The 27,148-nt window shown below is 39.3% G+C and overlaps 1 protein-coding gene across 1 annotated transcript; it reads right to left on the bottom strand.

Annotated features, from left to right (window-relative positions):
- Positions 1 to 5,921: 5,921 nt before the first annotated feature.
- Positions 5,922 to 26,249, bottom strand: SEC22B (SEC22 homolog B, vesicle trafficking protein). The gene is made up of 5 exons (XM_047869428.1): positions 26,052 to 26,249; positions 17,310 to 17,419; positions 13,885 to 14,045; positions 11,609 to 11,755; positions 5,922 to 7,876 (listed from the first exon to the last, which is right to left on the bottom strand). The coding sequence occupies exons 1-5, from the start codon at positions 26,124 to 26,126 to the stop codon at positions 7,722 to 7,724; spliced, it is 648 nt and encodes a 215-aa protein (XP_047725384.1). The 5' UTR covers positions 26,127 to 26,249; the 3' UTR covers positions 5,922 to 7,721.
- Between the last annotated feature and the right edge of the window lie 899 nt (positions 26,250 to 27,148).

Raw genomic sequence — 27,148 nt, 5'->3', positions numbered from 1 at the left:
GAGGACAGAGAAAAGGCAAAACGTTGTTTTAAATGAGTGAATTTCTGTTACGGTATTTATAATAATGAGATTTGCCTTGTCTGTGACCTAAAGGCCATTATTTCTCCAAGGCTCTTTCTGGTCTAGTTGTTTTCCTGTTGCGGCCGCTGCATTGGCCGCTTTGAGGCAGCGGCCTTCCTGGGACTGGAGCGTTGCTGCCCTCTACTGGGGACACTAACTCATGGCCCCACAAATGCGCCGTGGGGCCCGTGCCTAAGTACCGCAACACAACCAAGAAACTGCCCCATCAGCAGGAAAATTATTCTAGAACTAGGTTGTTAGTTTCCAGAGGAAGGAGCAGAATTGCACTGGTCACAAATGCTTCCCTGGAACAGTTATAATAGTAATTATAATAGTGATACAGTATGCTTATAGGTCACTTCATAAAATCTTCAGAACCCTTATTGCATTTTTACCTCCTTTCATCCTCGAATAGTCCAGGGGAAGTAGATGAAGCAGGTATCATTCCCATTTTTCAACCGTGGGAAACTGAGGCACACAGTGCCAAAGTAACTTGCCTCCAGTCTTACAGCCAAAGACTGGCAAGCTGGGTTTAGAAGCCAAGTCTCCTGGCCCTCAGTTCAGTATTTTCAACCCTTTCACCTCCACAGACCACTGCTGCATGTGACGTGGTTGGTCTCTGTTGTGGTTTCATGTAAATCTCTATCCTTCTTCAGCAATGTCCATTTTATGCTACACCGTTTACCTAACTGATGAAAATAAATATCCTGCTCTGTATCTAATTCTAGCAAGGCTACGCTGTTATTGTAACCAAAACGACAAAAACAAACATATATACATAAATCCCACAAGCAAGTGGATGGGTTATAGCGGAACTTCCTAAACTTTTGCTCGAAAGTTCTTTAGTGTTTTTTTTTTTTTAAGTCTTTAGCAAGCAGAGTTTTCTAATATTGTTTGCTATTGGGGAAAACTTAGTTTTGAGAAAGAGGCAAGAAAAAGCAGTGTAAAGATGAAACACAATCGAGAAGAACCAGCTTGAGAGTCCAATTACTTTCATTCCAAAGTTCTAAGTGTGCAAATAACACACTCTGCATATTAATGCAAATGGCCAAACAAGAGGCATACAAATAGATATCCTCTTCAGTCCTGACTTTAGAGGTCTTACTACCTGCCCTTGCATACCCAGCCCAACAAACCTCACTGCCTACCTACACTACTTGCAAGGGAATCACTGGGAGAGTTTGGCACATTCGAACTGCCATCAGTTGGTCACAACTAAGTCTTAAACCAGCATGTTAAAATACGTCTTACTGTAGATGGCATGTTGTTCAAGGTATTTATCATTGATCTGGAGTCACTTTTTCGATGACAAAAGGGGTTCAGTGACGTGAAAGGCTCACTTAATATTATCCTCACATTAAAGCATGATGCCTCTGTGGCCAGCTGAAAACATTTCCAGACCAGTCTATGTGACTTCTGCACTTTTCTCAAGTCGAATTTGTTTCCATGTTTTAGTTTCCTCTCCCCCCCCCCCACCTTCTTGCCTTCCAATTGTTTCTGCCCCTAAAGAATCAATTTCATTTGCTGTATTCTCTTCCTCCCTTTTCTCCAATGTGCTCACCATATATTGCTAGAAGCTTCCTGTTCCTCTCTTTTGTTCTGACTTTTTCACATGCCTTTTCCCCTTCCCATCCCTTATTGGGCCTACACCACTTTATCTCATTTTGGTTTTCTCCTTTCACTCAAAATACATGTATATCCATGATTTACAGAGCAGCTCATTTCCAGAAAACTTGAACATACGTTTTTGTGGTCAGTTTACTCATTCTGCAAATATTTGCTGAGTACCTCCAACACGTCAGCCATTAGATCGAGTGCCAAGGATCGAAACACACACGAGTAATGACCAGTATCTACCTTAGGGACATCACAGAGTGTACAGTGAAGGACACGAGGGCATGTTAAGCCTGTAGGTTCCACACTGGAAACAGGAACAAGCTGCCGTGAGGAGGAGACAAGAGCCTCTCCCAGGTTGGTGGGAAGGAGGACGTGAGAATGTTAGGAAGGCTTTATGAAGGAGACATCAGAAGTGGGTCTTTGAAAGGCGAGCTGAACTTTAGTAGGTTGAAAGTGAAAAGGCTAGGAGTAAGATACACAAAAAAAGTCTACAGAGAAGGCACAAATGAGCCAAGGCAAAGGTAAAGTGCTTGACTATTTAGAGAAGGCTAGCTAATTTGGTGTGAGTGAAACAAGAGGTGATGGGGGGCGGCGGATGAGCCTGGAATGGTACAGCGGGCCAGACCATGAAAGCAAACTGGTGATCTTACCCAGAAGGAAACGGGGGTACAATTAGCTCCTAAAAAAAATTTCTGGTATTAACATGGTAGTACTGAGTCGAAGGAGGAACATGTATAAGGAAAGTTGTAAGGAGTCTACTGCCAGAGCCCAAGTTAAATGAGAACTTGAATCTAAGGCCAAAAGGAAAGGAAGTGATGGATAAGGAGTATTTTGGCAGTTACGAAAAACAGATTTTGGGTAACAGTTGAGGTGAAAGGAGAAAACAGGAGTTAAATGGAATTCATGACTTGTAGAGGTGGCGGGTGATGCCAAAAAATCAGATCTACAGTTGGAAGCAGAGGTCAGCTTTCACCTTGGAGAGGAATGGGATGGAGGTAATGTTCTAGATGCACTGAAGTGTATATGGAATATGCAAACACAGATACCCAATAAGCAGCAAATATTGGGGCTGGACCTTCAGTTTGAGGATACACAGGTGTACCTTAGAGCTGTAATACAGTGACAGTTGAAGCCCTAAAATACAGGAGACAAACTAGAGGAGCTTGTTCTTAAATTCTTGCAGTTTTCGTTGGTTTTTTGTTTGTTTGTTTGTTTTATAAAGGGATATCTGTATTGACTGATAATAGAATACCAGATATTATAAGATCAGTAAAAGGGGGGCACCTGGGTGGCTCAGTCAGTTAAGCATCCGACTCGATTTCGGCTCAGGTCACAATCTCACGATTCATGGGTTCGAGCCCCACAATGGGCTCTGCACTGACAGCACAGAGCCTGCTTGGGATTCTCTCTCCTCTCTCTCTGCCCCTCCACCACTCATGCTCTCTCTCAAATAAATACACTTAAAATAAAAAACTCGGGGTGCCTGAGTGGCTCAGTCAGTTAAGCGTCCAACTTCAGCTCAGGTCATAATCTCGCGGTTCATGAGTTTGAGCCCCGCGTCAGGCTCTGTGCTGACAGCTCAGAGCCTGGAGACTGCTTCAGATTCTGTGTCTCCCTCTCTCTCTGCTCTTCCCCAGCTCATGTTTCTCTCCTTCAAAAATAAATATAAAAAAAAAAAATTAAATTAAAAATATCAGTAAAAGGTAAAATAAACTAAGGTCTGAAAATAGAGTCAATAGAAGTTGATTTTGAAGCTCTCAATTACAGAAGCAAAGTTGGAGCATTACATTAACTCCTAAGCAAAAACAGCATCTAGGGAAGTGAAGTAAAATGGAATATAAAGCGAGGGGAAACTAGGGGGAGCCAGAGAATGGGTAAAGGACATAGAAGAAAAGAGGAGGTTTGCTTTTTGAAAATCATTTTGCTGACCTTTAAGTAAATCAGATGTAGAAAAATGGTAAATTAACATTGAGATCAAGTGAAAAAGGAGCAAATAAAGTAAGATGTATAAAAAACAAGGATGAAAAAGCAAACAAGAACACAAGAGCCAGAAATATCAAAATGTTGTAAAGGGAGACAGAGAAGTAAATTAAAAAAAAAATTAAAAATCTAATCTAAAATATGGATTCAGTTACGGCACTTGACATCAACTTAGTTAGGAGTGATTAAATTGCTTGAGACAGTTTTATACTGTTGGGTCAACCGTGTAAGAGCAGGATGTTGACTCAATTTGTCCATTCTATTTCAAACTATGTCATACATGCTCCAAAATTTTCTTTGGGTACCTTTACAGTACACTTTGTACAACCATGCTCTCTGCCTTTTTGCTGAGCTGTCTGCAGACAACCCGATGGGCTCTCGGTTCTGCTAAATACACCAACCAAAAGCCTTAATTGTGTGGCCACCAACATTCAAGCCCTTAGTTATGAAAACTCCCAAGGATAGGAATTTAAATTAGGAGATGTTTTCTTATACATGATTCTTAAATACTGTGTATGAGAAAAGATTCTCCATTTGTTTTAATTTGCTTTTGCAAGACTTCCTAGTGACAGGCAGAAAATAGAAAATTTGAGATCCTTAAATGTGATTTTGAGGAACTAAGACCAAAATTTTAAAATTTTTCTATAGAACCAGATCCCTGAATGCATTACAGGAAAATATTCGATAGAATTGGGGGGGGGGGGGGCGGTTTACAGAATTTTTCAAGAATACATCTCATTCACAGTTAGTTCAAACTGTAGAATTCTTCCAAGTCACCATAGCTGGACAGTTTTCAAGGCTTCTGGGTACTTACCTTTGAATTCCACTCCTACGTATCTGAGTACTTAACTGGGAATCATAGACCACTACATCGCCAACAGGCTTTGTGGGGCTCTTGAATACTCATTGTATGAATGCATGAATTCACATACACTGTGAACACTTCTCTGGGGTAAAGGCACATACCTTTCATTAGGTTTCCAAGATTTCCCAGAAAGCTTAATAACCACTAGACATTTAAATGAACAGATGTACAATGTGCCCCAAATATTACTACACTTTAACATTTGTGAGATTTCCTAATAAAAGCATGTTATGAAGTTCAGTGCCCTAACTACTACTTTGTAAAAGTAGTCCGCCACCTTCAGTCCCTAGGGCGCACAACCCTCAACCTGCTGTGACCTGACATCTGCCCCACTCCTCTGAATGACCTCTGCCTGTATGACAAAGTTCCGTAACTCTAAAATTCAACATCTACTTCCGGAAAACAAAATACATTTTTGGAACTTATTTTGATCTCTTGATGGGACAGCAGAGTGGAGAAAAGCACAGAGTCTGGAGCCAAACTGACGAGGTTCGTATCTCAGTTGCGTCCCGTTCTAGCTTTGCAACATCGGGCGAATCACTTAGCTCTTCTGTGTGTCAGAGAAGCAGCCTTTGTAAAGTTTCTTCATTCATATGGTATAAACAGTACTTGCTTCAAAATGTGAATGTGAGATGTAAGAAAACATTGTCCGTATTACTTATTTGGTACCTGGGATAACTCTTTTCTTGAAAATGGCTTGAAACCCGTCTCCTAGGTCTCACTCTACCATTGCTGCCTCCTCAGTTTCATCTCCCTACTTTCAGGCTCAGCCCTAACAGCTCTCTCGTACTTGGGCCAGAATGATCATCCGAAACCCTAAATCTGATGCCATCTCTTGTCACTGACGTTAGTGTACTATAAACTCATTAAGCGTGGTAGATGTATCTCTTTATTACGGTGACCAGTCTAGTTCTTCCTCAAGGCTCAAGTGCCCAAACTCACCCAAGGAGTTGGGTTGAAGCAACAGAATTACAATCCCCAAAATGGGCCTCACTCTTTTACTTATGACTTTGCACAAGCTATTGACTCTTTCTGGAATACCTTATTCTTCTTCCCTTACAACACTCCTCCCCAAAGTAGGGTGTCCTTTCTTAATGTGCCCCCACTAGCCCTAGACAGTACTTATTACATTCTATTTTAGATGCCTGTTTAGTTGCTGATACACTTCATCTAGTCAGATCCTCCCACTACCTCCAATAAAGAACAGAAGCGGAAGCCCTATTATGATAGTCTTGTTCTCTCATTTTTCAACCGTCGTAACATTAAACCACTTTCTCATTCCTTTCATCATTCTGCCCCCCTTCTCATTTTTCAACTAACCACCTGGGTTTTGGTAGAAATGTACCCAGAGAGCTATGTGTACATAAAATAACTAGATAACAAAACTTCACACTGCAGGGAACATTCTAGAAGTATTTATTTCATTGCTGACCACTTGGTTGCTGCATGCAACTCTCAACAATGAGCTGCCGCTCTCCACTCCTATAGAAGAACCAGATGCTACGGTACCACTACTTGGGTTTTCAGACTGTCAGGCTTTTATTACCAACATCGTTACTTTAGGGACAAGCCTTTTAGGGACTTAAAAGCACTTATTCTCTATAAAAAGTAACTTCATGTTTCATGCACATACTCCAATTGGCAGATTTAGGTCCAAAATGGAAAAAAAAAATTTATTTTAGTTCTGTAAATTATCAGGAATTTACAAGCCACTTCTTGTTCTAAGGAAATAGGGTTTTGTTTTGTTTTTTACCTCTATCAGGAATCAGGACAGTAGCTTTGATGATCCCTTAGTTACAAAACTGTTTACTAGTTAAAGTTCTCTCCAAAGATGTAAAGAAAAGAAGTTGGCTCATTTTCCTGTACAACTGAAAGAAACATGTGCAGTATGTGTAAGTTGTAGTTTATACTGTAGACCCTTGCGACAATATTTAAAAGGCCTATTCTCCCCATTTAAAAAATTCTACCTCAGAAGGTAAAAGGAAATCCCCATTATCCCTGAGCAAAACGGGAAAAATCATAGGTACTTTTATTTGTTAATAGAAGCCACTGTAAATGAGTTATCTATCTCTAGAACATTCTCAGAGAATTTACATAAACTGAAGAAAGTACGAGGTGTTCTCAGAGACTTTCTCAGACGAATGTATCTAGTTGTTTGAGTAGTTGCTGTGAAAAAATTTAAATTGAACTACGTGGCTGAACATTTTCCATTTTGAAATTTGAGAATATCCTGAGAGGATGCTTATGGGACATGAAAACTACTGGGTGCGGAGGAATTTTTAAAGTGTCAGCAGGAGGAAATGAGAGGGAAGAAACTACAGTAGAGAAAAAGGGGGCAGGACAAAGCTGTAGTGATGAGCTGGGCCTTTCTTCCCATTAAGTCAGGGGTTTCTGATTATCCGTATGTTATATTTACTCTTCTATTAATATAAACGAGATGCTGAAAAATACAATTAAGAATGTCCCAAACTAAATTTAAGTCTTTTAAGGAGTAAATGACAGAAAACATTTTAGCTTCTTAATCAAGGAGTGCTATAATATAATATCAAGACATCTTAATATAATTCGTTTAACCCTAAAGCAGTTGTGCAATAAGCAAAATATCATAAAAGGGAAACAACAAAAGCTAACTTCCTACAGGGGCCGACAGACAAGATCTTCGCAGCACAGCAATTAACCTTCACAGAGTGGAGTCTTGTTTACAAGGCCCTCAAAAACTCAAGATTACTGAAAGTCACAAATGTCACCAACAAAAGGAATGTTGATCAGACAGAGTCAGAAAACTTCCCAAAGGGCTGCCTTTTCTGAAGGAATTTCAGACTGTTGCTAGCACAGGTTGGCTAAGCCAGATCTCACTGATGGCTCCATTAGAAAAGAAAATGCCCCGCTCAGTGCTGTTTTAAAAATGTAAAAACACTGGGAGGGGAAAAAACAAAAGAAAACAATCTACTGTTCCCTAGCATACACAGCTCAGCACCCAGAGAAAGCCTCTGCCCCCAAAAGAGACTTTCTACAAAGGGGTAAGCTTCATTAAATGAGGTGTAACATTTCGTTTTCAGGACATGTCTTTTCTTGCAAGGTCCTTAGAGGCAGAAGTTCCACTTGGAATTCTAATACACATCTCTGTGAGCTCAGCTTCCTGAAAACACACACCTGCCGGGTTCTAGGTTCACCCTTGCCAGTGACTGGATTCACTACTTCACAGCCACCAGAATCGCACATACACTATTAACATGATGAAAAACACAGCTACCGCTGCAAGTTTGGCGTAAGTGGAACGCATGTTCAAGTACTTCGCATCCTGGCGGTATTTCTTGGACAGACTGGACAAATTGTTAGCCTTTGAATCCAATGCTGTTGAAGAGGAAAAAAGGAAAATGTTAATTAGTCACTGAAGTGTTATGTCTAATGTATTAAGACATAAAAATAACTTAAATGAGTGGCACTATGCCAAACAACCACGATGCTTATTTCATTTTTATTTTAAAGGTTAGGTTGCATATACTGATTAATCCATGATCCTGATGCACTGTAAAATCCACAATGCATTTTAAAGTTATCAGACCAGGGGCGCCTGGGTGGCTCAGTCGGTTGGGCGTCCAACTTCAGCTCAGGTCATGATCTCAGGGTTTATGGGTTCGAGCCCCATGTCGGGCTCTGTGTTGACAGCTTGAAGCCTGGAGCCTGCTTCAGATTCTGTGTCTCCCTCTCACTCTCTGCCCCTCCCCCACTTGCACTCTGTCTCTCTCTCAAGGATAAATAAAGATTAAAAAAAATTATCAGACCAAATTATGTTCAGGTGGTTAAGAGTGCTGGCTCTGGCCTCAGAGTCTTTGGTTTAAATCTCAGCTGCACCAGCCATGTGACATTGGTCAATTCACTGAGCCTCTACTAAAACCCAGTTTCATCATCTACATAAAGTGAGGATAATAACACTAACTGTATCACAGGATTGTAAGTACATGAGAATGCCTGTGAAGTGAACACGATGCCTGTATATGATAAGACTGATAAATGCTGGCTGATAATAAACATCTCATCATCTTTTAATGGTCTAAATCTTATTCTCTCATATTGTGAAAAAAATGATAATCCATGTAAGATAAGACTCAGTAACCAGAAAACTCAATGAACCACAAACTGAGTACTGAGCTGTATCTCAAAGTTGACCACTCCCAAATTCCCAAGATTCTCCACTGGTAAAGACTATTATGATTCTACCAGAAATTATGTTTCAACAGACACAGGAAAGTTGTCTTGTAACTAAAACATAATCACAGGTGCTAGGAAGCCACCAACACCTACCAAATTAAGCTTTTTAGAACCTTTTACCAAGTTTTGTTTTTCTAAAAGGACATTTGTAATGCTGTTATAACTGTTAGCTGAGCACTTAGAGAAACAGCCAGAGGGACACAAGCTAGATTGGACTAAAATACATGACATATTTTAATAATAAAAACAAATTCTTGGTGTGACATAAATGAATTTTGGTCATTTTACTTCTTTAAATTTTTTTAAAGAGACTATTTTGCAACACGAATTTGTTTGTTCTTTAGAGAATACTTTTGGAATATTTGGAGTTGCTTAACAGAGACTGAATTGGTTGAGAAATGTGGTATTACTTAATGACACAGTCATGACAGCCACTTGTAAATTAGCAATTTGTTCTGTAAGAAAAACACTTAGTCACACAAGAAAACAGTTAGGAGATGAGAAATAACCATGACAATGCTGCAAGGAATTTTTCCAGCCAGTCTACTACACTGGACACTTCACTGGACCGAGGTTTTTAACTACTGTGTCTATTGCTATATCCCCAGCGCCCAGAACAGGGTCTGGCGATACTCAGTGCTCAATAAATAAATATTTGCTCAGCGGATCTAAATCTGCTGAGAATAACTGGGCAGCGGAACAAATATCACGTCGTATGAAATAAGCACTAGTAAGAGAATTCCTGCCCCTCCCCCACTTATTCTTTGTCTCTCTCAAAAATAAACATTAAAAAATTTTTTTTAAAGATTACAACTGTACAGTTGACCCTTTTTTTTTTTAAATTTTTTTTTTTCAACGTTTATTTATTTTTGGGACAGAGAGACACAGAGCATGAACGGGAGAGGGGCAGAGAGAGAGGGAGACACAGAATCGGAAACAGGCTCCAGGCTCCGAGCCATCAGCCCAGAGCCTGACGCGGGGCTCGAACTCATGGACCACGAGATCGTGACCTGGCTGAAGTCGGACGCTTAACCGACTGCGCCACCCAGGCGCCCCTGTACAGTTGACCCTTAAACAACATGGGTTTGAACTGTGCGAGTTCCACTTATACATGGATTTTTATAGAATACTGTAGATGTATTTTCTCATCCTTATGATTTTCTTAATAACATTTTTTCTCTAACTTACATTATTGTAAGAATACAGTATGCAATATGTGTACCATACGAAATAACATGTTAATTGACTGTCTATGTTATTATGGGTACGGCTTCCAGTCAACAGTTGGCTATTAGTCGTTAAGTTTTTGGGAAGTCAAAAGTTCTATGTGGAGTCCCTGACCCCCACGCTGTTCAAAGGGTCTAATGTCTTCTTTTTCAATCAGCACATCAGCTTTATAGTAACCAGCAAAGCACAAGAGGATCCTTTTACACTTTTGGTAAACTGACCAGTATACAAATTTTGGATTTAAGAAAAATTCTTGTGCTGGTCTATTTTATCCCAGGTAGAAACTAAGCCTGTTATGATGAAAATTTACAGTCTCACTCACCCAAAATTTGATGCTTAAAGAGTGAAACTACATGCTGGGACAACTGCTGACTACTGACATAAAGGTTACAATCTGCAGTTCATAATAAAGGAAAACCCATTTACTCATGTATGTCATAGGGTAAGTTCAAGACATACTCATGGAGGCATCTATTTGTGATCCTTACTGTGAAAGAAATAAAAGAAGTATATGAAATATATAAACACTACCTTTACGAGTACCTTAAATACATGGGTAACATTGAAACATTAGGTAAATATATACAATCGTATATATGGTTCTTTTTTTTTTAAGGCAAATTAGGTAAGTAAGTACACACATACACACACCCATTATGTGCTTAAAAAAAAAAAAAAAAAAAAAGAACCAATACACAGCTAAGTGCCTTAGGAGTATAAAGGACAAAAGAGATTAACATGACGTGGGCTATCAGGACCTGGGAAGGCTTCTTTGAAGAGGAGGCTCCGCTCGTACCTAGGTCTTAAGAACAGGTCCAGGATGGTGAGGAAGCTGACCTGGCTGAAGCAGAATGTTTGTGAACTAGAGAGCATGAAAGAAGTCTGCAATCTCCTTATCTTCCGTTACAGAGAACACAGTGCCTTGCACATGACAAGCACTCAGCAAGAAGAAAAAGTAAGTTGAAACCAGACTAGATCGTATCTTGTGGTCACAGATTTTAAAAGTTTTTCAGCAGAGGAATGCCTTGATGAAAATGGCATTTTATAACATTTGATCTGGCAGCAATAAAGTCTCCCAAAGTGGCTAGTCAGGAAACCACTGCAGTAAATCTTTGACAATTTCCTCTCATTCTTCTTTTCATTTCCCTTAATTTATGTTAAGAGTTTTTGTAAATATTTGCTTAATGTTGTAAATACCTTGGTAGAAGTAATTGCTTCTGATATGGAATAGGACCTTCACACTGTCCCAACTCAACAAAAACTAATCATGCTGGGAAAAAACATATCATATACAAAGTTTTGTAATGTAAGCTATGTCTCTTGATGATATTTATTTATTTATTTATTTATTTATTTATTTATTTAATTTACGAGAGAGAGAGAATGAATGAATGAATGAATCCCAAGGCGGGGCTCAAGCTCACCCGAGGCAGGGGTCAAACTCATGAACCATGAGACCATGACCTGAGCCAAAATCAGATGCTTAACCAACTAAGCCACACCCAGGCACCCCTAATGTAATCTATTTCTGAGAGATGAATTCTTAACAGTACTAGATAGAGTGACAGTGAAAAAGGTAACCCAAAATAAGCTATCGTTGCCTGTGGACTGAGAAGCGCCCTATAGGACTCTTAATGTTTTACATACCTGAGAGTGCTTCTCCCCGTTGTAACACTTCTTCAATATTGGCCACCATGATCCTCTGTACATCCTGCAGTTCAGTGTTGATGGAGCCTAGGTTTCTCCGAGCACGGCTGTCAATGTAAAGCTTCTTGGTTTTCTGAATGTACGTATCTAGAATAATGAAGAAAAGTGACCATTAACAACCTTGCCCATCAACGTACTGGAGTAGGGATAGGATAACCAAGCTCTTGAATGAACATCAAAGTTTGAGTTTTGATGTTTTCATTTGTAAAATGTAAAGACGGATGACCAACCATTCAGGAGAAATGTCCTCTGCACACCTTCAAATTCGAAGTCTTTGCTATCAGGGCCCCTATGGAAAGTAAGACCCACTATAGTAAGCCTTTCCTGAAAGCAGATTATTTTCAAACCATGTCCTGAGGATCCTCAGGGTTTTAGTACTTAACTCTATATTCCTGAAAAGGATCCTGACAACAATCTAGCATCACTACGGGTTCTGTCATTAAAAGTAGGGGGGAAACATGGTCTTAAAGTATTTTCTTTAACATGGGGTGCCTGGGTGGCTCAGTCGGTTAAGTTTCCAACTTTGGCTCAAGTCATGATCTCACAGTTTGTCGGGCTCTGTGCTGACAGCTCAGAGTGTGGAGCCTGTTTCGGATTCTGTGTCTCCCTCTCTCTCTGCCCCTCCCCTCCTCACTCTCTCTCTCCCTCTGTCTCTCTCAAAAACAAACATTAAAAAAAATTTTTTTAAGTATTTTCTTTAACATACATTCCTAATTTCACTCTGTTCTTAAACTTCAGGTAAAGCAAACATGTGGCAGGGAGTTTCCCAAAATACCACTATGAACTACAGCTATCATGTTTAGACCATGTCTGCATTTCTCAAAACTATAAAAAGAATGACTTATTACTAAAGATTTTATTTTCAACTTTTGGCATTTTCTTAAGTGATATGTGCTGGATACCTTTCGTTTGCCTCTCTAGACCTCCTCTCCACCCTTCTGCACCACGCTTTTTGCCTTGGGCAGCTGACCTGCATGGGACTACATCATGGGCTCCTTGTTCGGGGGGGCTTCCAGGTTAGGTTTGACCAATGGGGGAGCCCCAAGAGTAGGGCAGGAGAGCAGGTAGTGATGTTAGGGGATTTGTTTCCCGAACCCCTCTCCCCCCAACCCCCACCAAGAAGTCACCCTGGGCTGGCAGCATCCCTCCAGCAAGAGTAACTCCTCCTCTCAAGATGGCCTTCTCTATAAATTTTGTCCTTTGCAGTTTCAGAAACTGCTCCTTTCTCTTATCCCTTCAGGCCTGGGGATGGAAACAATTCTGTGTAACTGATCTCAGGTTACTGTACCTGCAGTTCACTTAAAACCCATTCATATATAATCCTTTAAGCTAATTTGAGTGTACCAACTATTTTTCGTGTGACCTTGATGTAGCAGTCTTACTGCTTTCTTGGTTTTACTGGACCTCTATTATCTTCAAAAACAAAATCTGAAAAACCAGACATTATAAAAATTATCACTTGGAGAGTTTGTAGTTATGAAATACTGGAGCATTTTCCTAAAATTTTCCTTATTTCTAAAAAGTAAGATGGCCAGTTAGCTAGCAAAATGGAAATACTTCAGAAATTCAGAAACAGTAAAACCAATTTCTTTTAACTAAAAATATCAGTAATATAGTCTAATCATACTTATTCTCACTTCCTCTAGAGTACCCAAAACATTTCTGTTGATTTATTGCCATCAGATACTTTACCAGTGATGAGTCTTTCTATAATTACTATACAAATATGGACACCCATGCTCACTATTTCTGCAGGTAGTAAATGCTGTCCCCCAATGCCATACCTCTTCCAGTAATTTTTTTAAACTAGAGGATTAAAAGAAACAAAATGTCATTCTGATTTCTATATTCAGACCTCCAGAAAATGAACCTTTCTGTGACTGTGCGTATGTGTGTGGTTTGGGGGAAAGAACTCAGCTACTACATGCCAACCAAACAGATCTTTAGGCACAGTTCTTGACTCTGACGAAGAATCAATCCAAATCACAAAAAGGGAAAAGGGTAACAAATTCTAAGGAAAAGACTAAAAGACCGCAGAAAATTCTTGTGAGAAGCAACTTTCATTCATTCAAAAGCACAGAGGTGGAAAGGAAAAGACAGAACCCAAAACTTAAGTAGGTAAACATCAGAAAAAAATGTGTCAAAATTAATCAGTGTAACAAACAGCTTCTCCAAACTGTTTGCTCTCTTGATACAGAGATGAGGAGAAAACTTACCAAATTCAATAAAGGAATAGGGCCTAGACACAGTCGGCACCTTCTTCCCATGCTGTTCATCGAATTCTGAGTGCAAATCTTCCAGGTAGGCAAAAGCCAATTTCTTAGGAAAGGCAGCTTCACACAAAACCAAATAACAAACTCCCTGCTCAATAATGTAGCTGGAGAGACACAAAAAAAGAAGAGAAAAAGTTGTCTGTAGAATAACAATACCTCCAACAATTTGAAGCAGACTCTTCGTGCCCTACAGATTTTGAACATATTCTAGCCTAAGCCCTTTGAAGCTAACTAAATCTGAAAATCAATTGCAAACCACAAATCCTTGGAATCAGAAAGCAAACATCTTCCCATTATGAGAATTATATTCCAAAAGAAGTACTTAAACATGTTTACAATTGTTTATTATATGATCCAGCTAAAATATGATAATACCTAAGACTTTTTCTTGAAAACTCAAGAGTTGTGACTCCATCTTTTTTTAAAATTTATCCATTTTTGAGAGAGAGAGTGTGCGTGCCTGCATGCAGGAAAGGGGCAGGGAGGGGCAGAGAGAAAGGGAGAAAGAGAATCTCAAGCAGGCTCTGCACTGTCAGCATGGAGCCCAATGCAGGGCTCAAACCCACAACCCATGAGATCATGACCTAAGCCGAAACCAAGAGAAGGACACCCAACCAACTGAGCCACCCAGACGCCCCATCTACCTTTGATTACGTATGGAAATTAGTATATACATATTAAACTCTTTCTAGCTTTAAGAAAAACAGTGGAAATGGAAACTTTTGTGGATACGTCATAGTTGGAAGTTAATGCCACAATGTTTACTGGGTACAGATAATGACCTTAAGATAAATAATATTCCCTAATTTCCAGGCCAGAACTCTGTATCAACTGTCCAATACAAGAAATTACCCAATAACAGAGCTGACTTCCTCCTATGAGAGGTGCTCCCTGGCACTCTGGAAGGGGCTATGTGGCTAACATGTCTGAGATGTCTCAGAAAGAGATTAGGTTAACTCTGTGATTTTCAATGTCTCTTTAGCCACAGGACTCTTTGTTTCAGCAATAATTATATTCAGAAGATCAATATGCACATGAAATAAAATCAGGTCATTAGTTTAAGTAGGACTTCAAGGGTCCAAAGCATTACACATACCCCCTATACCTACCCTTGCTATGTGGCTCCTAAGGCATCCTAGGACCCCACAGAGCATAGTTTATAGTTTAGGTATTATATTATAGGTATTTAGGTATTATAATATAGGTATTATATGACCTCTCAGGCCCCTTAAAACGATGATGATGGTGGTGATGATAATGATACTGATGTGTTTGGGCATCTAAATCAACTGGTCTCCTTATCTTTACTCTAGGCCATCTCCTAAACTACAAGTTTTATATAACCATATAAATATAACCATATTATTCTGCTTAAAAACTCTCAGGGTTCTCTAATACCTATAAAATAAAATCATACTCCTTGGTATAGTATTTGTGGCCTCCAAAGCAGATGTGGGCCACATTCCATCATACATCCAATATGCCAAACAGCATGCTTCTCTCCAAGTTTAGGTTCTTTCAAGTCCTCATAGATTTCTGCTTATATTTCTCTGTATTCTCCCTCCCTCTATCCCCTTTCCCCAAACTTGCTCCCTACAAATGGGAATTTATTGCTTCCTTCTCTCTACTCCCAAAGCATGTCATTTATAAATGAATTACAGCACTTCTTGCCCTAAGGTATTAAAGTTTAGTTGTCTGTATATGTGTTTCTCTCTGCTAATAAGATAAAGGCAGAACTTAATGTATGGTCTGGTAAAGAATAAATCTTTAAAATATAACTCTTAGATTGAAATAAAGGATGAGATGAAATTATAAAGGAACCAAACAAGAGAAAATCTCTTTTCAATTCCATTAGGAATTCAATTCCATTCTCTAGATCTTTTGTTCCTAATCCATGATAGAAATAAAGATACTATATATAATTATACATATAATTAAGTGTCTATGCTTTTTGATGTTGAAAATTAGATTTATAGAAAATGTTTCAGGGGCGCCTGGGTGGCGCAGTCGGTTAAGCGTCCGACTTCAGCCAGGTCACGATCTCGCGGTCGGTGAGTTCGAGCCCCGCGTCAGGCTCTGGGCTGATGGCTCAGAGCCTGGAGCCTGTTTCCGATTCTGTGTCTCCCTCTCTCTCTGCCCCTCCCCCGTTCATGCTCTGTGTCTCTCTGTCCCAAAAATAAATAAACGTTGAAAAAAAAAAATTTTTAAAAAAAGAAAATGTTTCATATACTACATTCTTTTTTATTTTTTATTTATTTATTTTTTTAACGTTTACTTATTTTTGAGAGAGAGAGAGTGAGAGCAGGGGAGGGGCAGAGAGAGGGAGACACACAATCTGAAGCAGGCTCCAGGCTCTGAGCTGTCAGCACAAAGCCCGACACGGGGCTCGAACTCACGAACTGTGAGATCATAATCTGAGACAAAGTTGGACGCTTAACCGACTGAGCCACCCAGGCGCCCCACATCCACTACATTCTTAACCAATAAGCCAGGGTTTTGTTTCGATTTTAGTTTTGTATACTTGTTTGTTTCTGATGGGTGGAAAATTTTCCCCTCCCTTTAAAAAGGTTAAACAAGGCAGGTCCTTCCCAGGTCTATATTATCTTAGCATCTGAGGTCCTAAAATAGCAAGGATTATTTAGCTAATCCTTTTTTATTTTCCTCTGATCTTCCTGTCCTCTCTTTTTTTAATCCTTTCTGTTTTAATCACCCTCAAACTTGACATGTATTAAACATTTAATACCAATTACTTGCAGGTAATTTAAAGTCCTTTTGAGCCCTTTCTCAGTTATATGCACTAATACCACTGATTGTGATGCTCTAAAATTATTTTTTATAATTTTCCTTTTTCTAACAACTAACATTTACTGATATTCTCTCTGTGCCAGGCAAGATGTTAAGGGATATAAATAGATTCCCTAATTATTTTCACAAACTATGACTATTTCCCCTATTTTATAGAGGAAACTGAGGCCCTAGAGAGGTATATGTGGGTTTTTCAAGGTTGTCTTGTTAGTAAATGTTTGAGCAAGAGTATTAATCTACAGACATCTGGCTCTAAGAAACTCCTAAAGCAAAAAATTAATCTATTATTGCACGATGGGTATAGCATTCATTAGACAGAGGATAAAACAGGTTAATTTACTGCATGCACAGGATAAAACAGTTAATTTATTGTATGCAAATTGAATAAACAAACCAAGATTTCAGTTTTGCAGAATTAGAGCCAGGGAAGTTCCTTCCATAAAGAGACTATATTTTTAAAATATTCTTTACTTTTGAAAAATTGTTACCATTGTTCTCAGGTGTTACTTAAATTTACTGTATTTCATACTTAAATGATCACAAAGAAATAGGATTATACTCACTGGAAAGTCATGGCGCCAGCTTCCAAGGTACATCTGGTAGGGGACTGTTCATTCAATTTGCGAAAGAGTTGCTTAGCCTGACTCTGGTACTGTTGAAGGTCCCGGCCAGACTGAAAGAAGACACCTTCATTTAAGAATTTTCCACACAAAAAAACAGCCATAACAATTAGTGAGAAGCATCATATTATGAGAACACTATGTAAGTAAGGTCCTTCATTGAAGGTTCATAAAATACAGGGGCCCCTGGATGGCTCAGTCAGAAAAGCACGCGACTCTTGATCTCAAGGTGTTGAGTTTGAGCTCCACACTGAGTATAGAGATTAGTTAAATAAAGAATACTTAAGAAAAATTTACAAAATCCAGGGCGCCTGGGCGACTCAGTTGGTTAAGCATCGGACTTCAGCCCGGGTCACAATCTTGCAGTTCACAAGTTTGATCCCCTCGTTGGGCTCTGTGCTGACAGCTTGGAGCCTGGAGCCTGCTTCAGATTCTGTGTCTCCCTCTCTCTCTGCCCCTCCCCCACCCTCTCAAAAATAAACATTAAAAAAAATTTTTTTTAAAGAAAAATAAAAAAGGTTAATAAGATTCATTTTTTTTTTAAATGCCCTACTTTTAGAGCAAAAAAGATCAAACCCCTAGTTGTTCAAGAAAATCACGTTATTTGTACTTCTCAACTGCCTTTAAGCCACTCTTAACTTTCAATCCAGTGTTCTTTCCACTGTTAGGTCAGTGAAAATGGGTCCTCCTAACCCCTTTCACTTGCACAATTATTGGCACACAACTGCACAACATGTTCTATACTCAGGAGAAAATCCTGGGAACAACAGACTGGTGAATTTCATTTTTATCCTGGAATATCAAGAAAAACCTTCCACTAAGTGTTACAGTATTGAGCATTTAAGCAAAAATAAATGTATGCACCCATCACTGCAAATTACTAAGAAGACTGTAACTCCAACTAGGTAAAAATGAACAAGAGTAAGGACCAAGATTGAAAAGTCAAATATTCTTTACTGAGTGAATAGATTTGGTTTCTGAGTTTGGAAAGAAAGAGATATATACATACAAAATGCAAATAACAATATTCAGATGGTAGAATTACAGGTATATTTTCTTGAACAATTTTTAAATAGTTTAATAATTTTTTAAAAAAGGAAGGAAAAAAGCCTACTGAGAAATACCAGTGTCATTTCAAAAGGAGAACATCATACCTCATTCACCTATTCAATCCAAAAGGCAAAGAATGGAGTGGAAAGCAAATATATATTATTTATTCATCCACATATGGGGGCAGGAGCGCACTTTTACCATGTGACAGAAAGGAATTATTTTATTTTGGATTATTTATTTTGGATCAAACAATAGAACACAGTCTCTTCTTGACAGATGTTTAATAACTAAATGCTTAAATTTAAAAAGCATTTATTTGAGGTTCTCCCAAGGACTGGATCTGAGGTCTGACTTTTAAAAAGTGCAGGGGCGCCTGGGTGGCTCAGTCGGTTGAGCGGCCGACTTCAGCTCAGGTCATGATCTCACGGCCCGTGAGTTCGAGCCCCGCGTCAGGCTCTGTGCTGACAGCTCAGAGCCTGGAGCCTGTTTCAGATTCTGTGTCTCCCTCCCTCTGACCCTCCCCCCTTCATGCTCTGTCTCAAAAATAAATAAACGTTAAAAAAAAAATTTTTTTTAAGTGCAAAGTGAAATCTTAAAATTCTAGATAGTGAAACACTTAGCTAACAGTAAAAATAAGGAAGCAATGATAAAATTGTGAAAGTGGCAGATAAGCAAATGTACAAGTACAGGATCCTAAGCCATATGTAAAATGACAAACTGGAGGGGCGCCTGGGTGGCTCAGTTGGTTAAGCGTCTGACTTTGGCTCAGGTCATGATCTCATGGTTCGTGAGTTTGAGCCCCACGTCAGGCTCTGTGCTGACAGCTCAGAGCCTGGAGCCTGCTTTGGATTCCGTGTCTCCCTCTCTGTCTGTCCCTACCCCCCTCTCTCTCTCAAAAAAAAATAAACATTAAAAAAAATTTTTTTAAATAATAAACTGGAAATTTAAATATGAATAAGGAAGTAAATTAGCATGAAGTGAACGAGGAGAGTTAGGTAGAGTCCACTAGAAGTATCACTTTATCTTATTTAGCACTGTCCCTATGGCAATGATTTGTTATACTACTCTAAAGAAATATTTCTATATTAATATATATGTATGTACTTATGTATTAACAATACTAGACAATAGTTAGCATAATATACATTCACATTATTATATTAATCAGTATCGCATATTTTTTTTCATGATTGATCTGCTAGTAAAGGAGAGTGAAAACTACCATATGCTTTGAACTAGTGCACAATATCCTGCATTCCCTAAATGAATGGTACTTGCCAAATTGTTTGCTTCACCAATGCCATTATATGTGGCATTTGGAAGAGATCTGACCCCACAGCAGTAGACAGATGTAAATAAAGTTGGAAATGTTACTAAAGTGCCAAGGAATAATATCCACATACATCAATGATTTTTCAACCTTGGCTTTACACCAGAATCACTTGGGGGTTGCACAAAAACTAATCAAGCCCTATCTCTACCTCCAAACCAATTAAATCAGTATCTCAGAGGTGGAACTCAGAAATTGGTGTTTTAAAAATAACCACAACCACAGATGTTAAGTAAAAATGTTTTTGACAACTAAAGACAAAGGAACCAGGTGAAGAAATAAATGGCAGAAAAACTGTCAGTCAAATAAAGACTGGTATAAATCCTTTGACTTTATAAGAAGCATTGTAAACATCACTGCAACCAAAGAGAAAGAGACTAACCACTGTATGGACTACAAGAAACTATGGCCGAAAGCATGCTGCAGTTTCGGGGATCTATAATGACACTGAGATTACACAGAGATTGTGGCACACCAACCAACATTTTACAGTGCTGGTTCCATCAGCATCACCGTTCCCTGAGAACACAACACGGGCGCAATCTTTCTGGTAGGTATTTTTGCAATATGTGTTAGAAGTTACAAAATTTTACATATTGTTTTAGCCAACAATTCTGTATCTTTGAAAATATACACACATATCATATATGTTAAAACAAACAACTACAAATGTATATAAAAATAAAAAACAAATGTTCAGTAATTGGATAGAAAATTGGTTAAATAACATATTTATACAGTGGCATATTTATACAATGGAATATTATACAGCCATTAAAATGCTGTATAATATTTAATGATATGAGAAGATACTCGCTACACACTAAGTGAAAAAAAACTAGGTGGAAGTCTTACAGCATTACCCATTATTTAATTTTATACATATACACACACATACAGAGAATAAGGTTTTATGTTAAAATGTATACAATTTAAGTAAAGACTTTGGTAATAATTACCATTAACATTTTGGTCCTTTTGTTTTTCCTTTTTTACTGAATTTTCTACAATAAGCGCAGGCTAGTTTTGTAATGGGGAAAATTGTTCATTCACCCATTCCTGTTTATTGCATATTTGTACCCACAAATACATACAATTCTAGTCTGAACTTTAAGAAAGGCAAAATGGCTGGGGCGCCTGGGTGGCGCAGTCGGTTAAGCGTCCGACTTCAGCCAGGTCACGATCTCGCGGTCTGTGAGTTCGAGCCCCGCGTCGGGCTCTGGGCTGATGGCTTGGAGCCTGGAGCCTGTTTCCGACTCTGTGTCTCCCTCTCTCTCTGCCCCTCCCCCGTTCATGCTCTGTCTCTCTCTGTCCCAAAAATGAATAAACGTTGAAAAAAATTAAAAAAAAAAAAAAAAAGAAAGAAAGGCAAAATGGAACTGGAAAGAAAATTTTCAGAAATAGGCAAATTAATGAAATTAAATGAAAGCACTCACTTTCTGTCAGCCCTGGTTCTAAACACTTTACATAATTTAACTCTAATAAGCTTTACAACTACCCTATGAGGTGATTAGAATCATTACGCCCATTTTCTGTATGAGAAATCAAACTTGCCCAAGGACGAGAGGCCAATAAGAGGAGGGGTAAGAATCTGAAGCCAGGCAGTCTAGCTCTGGAGTCTGCGTTCCTAAACATGCGATAGCACCTCTACAATTAAAATTGCTTCGGTGATAGCAGATCCACTTTCTGGGTGATCTTACTATTTCATATTAAATCTAATTCATAGGAAATTCTCAGGAAACTGTGATCAGAACTGGCAGCTCTGATCTAGACCTCACAAAAGGCCCACAGCCTCCAGACTGCCTAAAAACAGATTAGATGTCCTCATTCTGTTTTCCACTTCATCTACAACAGACTTCATGAAGCTTATATACAGTATAATGGAAAGATGTGTTAGCAATCCGATAATGAAATGGATGTGAATGGACAATTTCTGAAACTAATCTGCAATAGTGTATTTAGGATTTGGTTCTATATATATATAATATAACAGGTACAGGGTAGAAATTTCCCACACAACCACAAGACTTTTTATTGCTATCACCTAGGACTGCTGAACAACTAACTATATCAAATGCCACCTTTTGTCTTTATAAGAATGTTTAGCTAAGCTCTTATCATTTTAAAATCCCTGTTGTACTTGGCTGGTCAAAGGCCAGCAGCACCAAGAACCAACCATTTTCCTCTAAAAGCAATTACACTAAGGTGACTAATGAACCCTCAATAATTGGGGGAGCAATGCAGTTTAAAATGTACAACAGACTATCTGCTTTTTTGGTGCTCCCTGCTGAATACTTGGTTAGATCAAATATTGTCTTCAAGTCCACAGAGCTGGGGCAAAATGAAAGGAAAGAGAACACCTTCATTTTGAGGTAGAACACAAAGGTAGATGAAGAGATGCAAACATCCAAAAAGTAGAAACACGCCAGAAAGGTAGAAAGAAAGGAAATAGAATATCAGAGAGTCTAGGTTTGAAAAGAAAAGTTCATCTCTCTACCGCCCTAGGCTGATACTTCTAGTTGAGCATAGAGGAAACAGTGGATGAGATACTCTGCCTACATCATTTTTTGAATTTTACTCTCCACTGTATTATCTGAGTAACTGTTCACCTCCAGTAGTAAGGCAGCTTATACAGGACTAACACTAGTAACATAGGACATCTGTTATCAGTGTAAATAATTGAAAAACTACATTGAATTACTTGGCCTGAACAATTAAAGTACTCGACTACAGAACTATTTGGCTGAGGGGTGCCTGGGTGGCTCAGTCGGTTAAGCTTCTGACTTCAGCTGGGGTCATGATCTCGCGGTTCCTGAGTTCGAGCCCCATGCTGGGCTCTGTGCCAGCTCAGAGCCTGGAGCGTGCTTCGGATTCTGTGTCTCCCTCTCTCTCTGCCCTTATCCCACTTGCACTCGGTCTCTCTCTCTTAAAAATAAACACTTAAAGAAATAAAAAGAAATAAAAACTATTTGGCTGAAATAGCCATTTCTTAAAAAGTTAATTTTAGACTCCTAAGAAGTAGATACATTATCAAAAAGTCTTAGAACATGGCTGTAAGTGTACCAGTTAGGCACTAAGGCTCTGGTCTGAAGTCAGACAAATACTGATTAAAAACCAGTGGTTCTTGAGGCGCCTGAGTGGCTCAGTCGGTTAAGCATTCTCACTCTTGATTTCAGCTCAGGTCATGATGTTGTGGTTCATGGGTTTGAGCCCCGCATCGGACTCTGCATTGATGGTGCGGAGCCTACTTAGGATTCTTTCTCTCTCTCTCTCTCTCTCTCTCTCTCTCTCTCTCTCTCTCTCTCTCTTTTTCTGCCCCTCCCCTGCTCTCTCTCTCTCTCTCTCAAAATAAATAACCATTAAAAAAAAACCAAAACAGTGGCTCTTAAGCCACTCTGGCTTAAGTGGCTCTTAAGCCAGGGTGACTCTGCCCTCCCACCCCCAGATCACATCTGGCAATGTCCAGGAATATTACTCAATTGGAGGTGTGGAGGTGGTGGTAGTGCTATTGGCATCTAAGAGGCAGAGGCCAGAGTTACTAGCATACATCCTACAATGCACAAGACTGTTTCGCACAACAAATAATTATCTGACCGAATATATCAATAGTGTTGATATTAAGAAACTGATGAAAAATTCCATTTTACTACTTATTCGCTATGTGGCTCATACAAAAAAACCTATCGTCTCTATGCCTCAGAGCTTCCTTACCTGTAAATGGGAAGAATACCACTAAACTATCCTAATATGATTGGTATGAAGATTGAATGAAATCAAATACTTGACAGGCTTTAGCACAGTGCTTGGCATGTAGTATGCATTCTATAAATGTTCCTTTTACTGGGGCGCCTGGGTGGCGCAGTCGGTTAAGTGTCCGACTTCAGCCAGGTCACGATCTCGCGGTCCGTGAGTTCGAGCCCCGCGTCGGGCTCTGGGCTGATGGCTCAGAGCCTGGAGCCTGTTTCCGATTCTGTGTCTCCCTCTCTCTCTGCCCCTCCCCCGTTCATGCTCTGTCTCTCTCTGTCCCAAAAATAAATAAACGTTGAAAAAAAAAAAATTTTTTAATGTTCCTTTTACTATTAACATAATAAAAATGAGTCTAAGACTCATAATGTAGATATTAAAAATCAGGGAAAGATTTTATCATTCAAAGCCTAAATTCCTAAAGGAAATAATTATGGAATTGCCATCACAAAAATATTCTTGTGGAAAATTTCTTTGTCAATTAAACAAAGTAACCCATCTTGGTAGACCAACACCTAATTTGGAATTAAGAAACACACAATAATATATCAATTACTTTTTCAATAAAGCATCAAGGCAGAGAGTAAGGAACTACTAATATTTTTTTTTTAATTTTTTTTTCAACGTTTATTTATTTTTGGGACAGAGAGAGACAGAGCATGAACGGGGGAGGGGCAGAGAGAGAGGGAGACACAGAATCGGAAACAGGCTCCAGGCTCTGAGCCATCAGCCCAGAGCCCGACTCGGGGCTCGAACTCACGGACCGCGAGATCGTGACCTGGCTGAAGTCGGACGCTTAACCGACTGCACCACCCAGGCGCCCCAGGAACTACTAATATTAAGTAGACTTTCAAATTCACTTTGTATTCTTTGCCCACACTGAAATCTAATACAATAAACTGACCAGACTCCTCCCTGGGAAAAACCATTTCTCAGTCAACTACATATATACTTTAAGGAAAATTTCTCCACACTATCTCCCTTGCTCAAGTCACGTTCCTGCATTTATTTTAACAATTTCACTCCTTCTGCAGAGTGGTCCTAGAAAATTCTTAACAAATTGAGAGAAAAGAAAAATATTTCACAATTGAATATTAAGGGCACATTATATTTTTCAAATTTTATATAAATGATTAGACTTTGTCTTGCGCAATAAATTGAAAATACTTCACTTAGCAGGACCTGCAATTTTGTGATCTGTATTGCTACTCTCCTAAAAGTGAAAATAAACATATTTCCAAGTCAAACCTAAAAAGGCATAAAACCAAATAGAAGCTTTCCTTATTACTAAACAACACTGTCAGCTGAGAAGTCATTTCTTCTGGGAAGACTTTCCTGATCTCCCAAAACCAACCTAGATACCTTTTCCATGTTCAACCGCAGAGCCTTCTTCTTCTTTCATAGCAATTATACTATGTTATAATTGCTTATTTGTTTTCTGGCTTTTCCACTAAACTGTAAGCTCCATGAAAGTAGGGACTGTGTCCTCTAACCTGTATAATCATCATGCTTGACACAGTTGATGTGCTTAATAAGGGTTTTGGGGTTTTTTTTGTGAAAAATCCAACAGATATGTGCAAAATAATTTTCTAGAATTCATCTTTTTTTTAGGCCTTGAGTTTTTTTTTTTTTAAAACTTAGATTGTTCGAGAAAGTAAACTAAAATTGATCACTTTAAATAAATTACATAAATTTCATTCTCAGCCTCCCTTCTTCAGAGATCTCCCCACCTTGCTCCAGAAATCTGTCTCACACCAGAACCTTCCCTTGTGATTCTAAGGCACAAAGCTTACTTTTCAAGATATTTGAAGCTGTTGTTTTTAAATCAATTCAATACATTTTTTGAGCACTTATTAGCATAAAGCTGCTGCCGTAAAAGCTATGAGAAGCACAAAGATCATCAAGACCTGTCGACTGCCTCATAGGAATCTCAATTTATTGAAAGACAAAAGAAAGTAGCAAAATAAAGGTACAAGGCGTTAACAGAAATATAACACAGAAGTTATAATCCCAATAGTAGGAATTTAGTAAAGCTTACTGGAGGAGGTGGGAATTGGACATAAACTTGAAAGAAAGTACTGTACTGAACTTCAAACAGGTGTCTATATGTGGCAATATTATCTCACCCACTTTCAAAAGATGTCATCAAGATAGGTCAAGGATCAAGTGCCACAGTGAAAGAGGTTGAAGAACTTGGGAGCTGATTTCTCCCAGGACCTGTTAGCCTCAACAGCAGCAGAAAAACAGAAATCTCGAATTTTACCGAAGTCTCTTAAGAGTTACACAACACTGGGTGATCACAATCAGTCGAACCTATCCCTACGCCGGAGCGTCTTTCTATACAAAAAAAACAGGAAAGGCAAAAATCTACCTCCGCCTTCAGGAAAGATTTCTTTTAACAAGTAGTTTCTCCACTGCCAAAAGATAAAAAGAGCAGTTCAGAGGGGTCGGGAGTGCACGGGAGGTCGCAAAGGTCGCCTGCGTTCTAAGAAGAAATCCGGTACTGAGAGCACAGAGCTCTGGCAGGGACTTGGGGGCGCGGGGATAGAACAGCTCACCTGTTCGTCCTCCTGCATCGAGGCGGCCAGCGGGAGCCCGTCCGCCACCCGGGCGATCATCGTAAGCAACACCATCTTCACAGGCTTCGGGGACCCAACACTGGCCCGGCGGCCGCAGACGTTGTCCCGACTTCCTCCGCCGCGACCGCAGTTACACCTCTATCTGAGTTCCCGAAGATCCAGCTGCCTGCGTCTCCGCTTCCCGCTGAGGTGGCCGGAAACAAGCTTTGGTGCTCTTCACTACCGGTCCGCGGAATTGACTTCCCTCCGAGAACCGCAACCGCCAGAACACTGGTTCCGCAGTCTCTCCTTCCGTCTTCCAAGACCCCGTGCGCTTTTCTGGTTAGGGGCCTTGAATACGCCTTGACCCTTGAGGGGGTATGGCACACAAATTAAAACAGAATTTTCTAGTTCCTGAAGTGCGGGAGGGGGCTGGGAAAGATGGGGGGAGTTTATGGGTACTTAGATGAAGAGTATATGTGAAAACACTTTGAAAATCAAGCTCTATGTTTTCATATTTTTCTGTTTTATATATTACATATTTTATACATAATATTTTCTGTATTCGTATATTTCTAGGCAGAGATTTTTGTCTGCTTGGGGTGTTTGTTTGTTTGTTTGTTTGTTTGTTTTGCTTGTTTTTGTTTATGCTGTATCCCCAGATCCTTGAGCAGTTTCCAGTAAAAAATAAATATCTATTGTATCTGAAAAAAAAAAGATGACCAACTAAGGGACCTCAGAAATCACCAAATCAGTTACCCTTCCAAAAGCTGGGATCTCTACTACACCTGTTATCATAGGTGGCAGGATAGCCTTGCTAGAGCTTCTAGTAACTGGGCATTCACTCCCTTTTGGAATGATCTCTACAGAATTCTACTTGAGGAAGTGTTACCATCTCTCTTTTCTTTGGTGTCCTTATCTCTAAAATGGGGATATTATCTGCCTCTCAAGATTTTTGTGAACAATACATGAGAAAATGTAGGTGCATGAGTTTCATAAACTAAAGAAAGAAGTTATACAAGTGTTGCATTTATTATTACTTATATTAATAACTACTCTTCATTAAGCATTTACAGTTGGTGTTTGCATTAATAGAA

This window comes from Prionailurus viverrinus, chromosome C1 (assembly GCF_022837055.1).
Source record: "Prionailurus viverrinus isolate Anna chromosome C1, UM_Priviv_1.0, whole genome shotgun sequence".
Taxonomy (NCBI): domain Eukaryota; kingdom Metazoa; phylum Chordata; class Mammalia; order Carnivora; family Felidae; genus Prionailurus; species Prionailurus viverrinus.
Note: the sequence above shows the minus strand (reverse complement) of the source record. Positions and strands in the feature narration are given on the sequence as shown.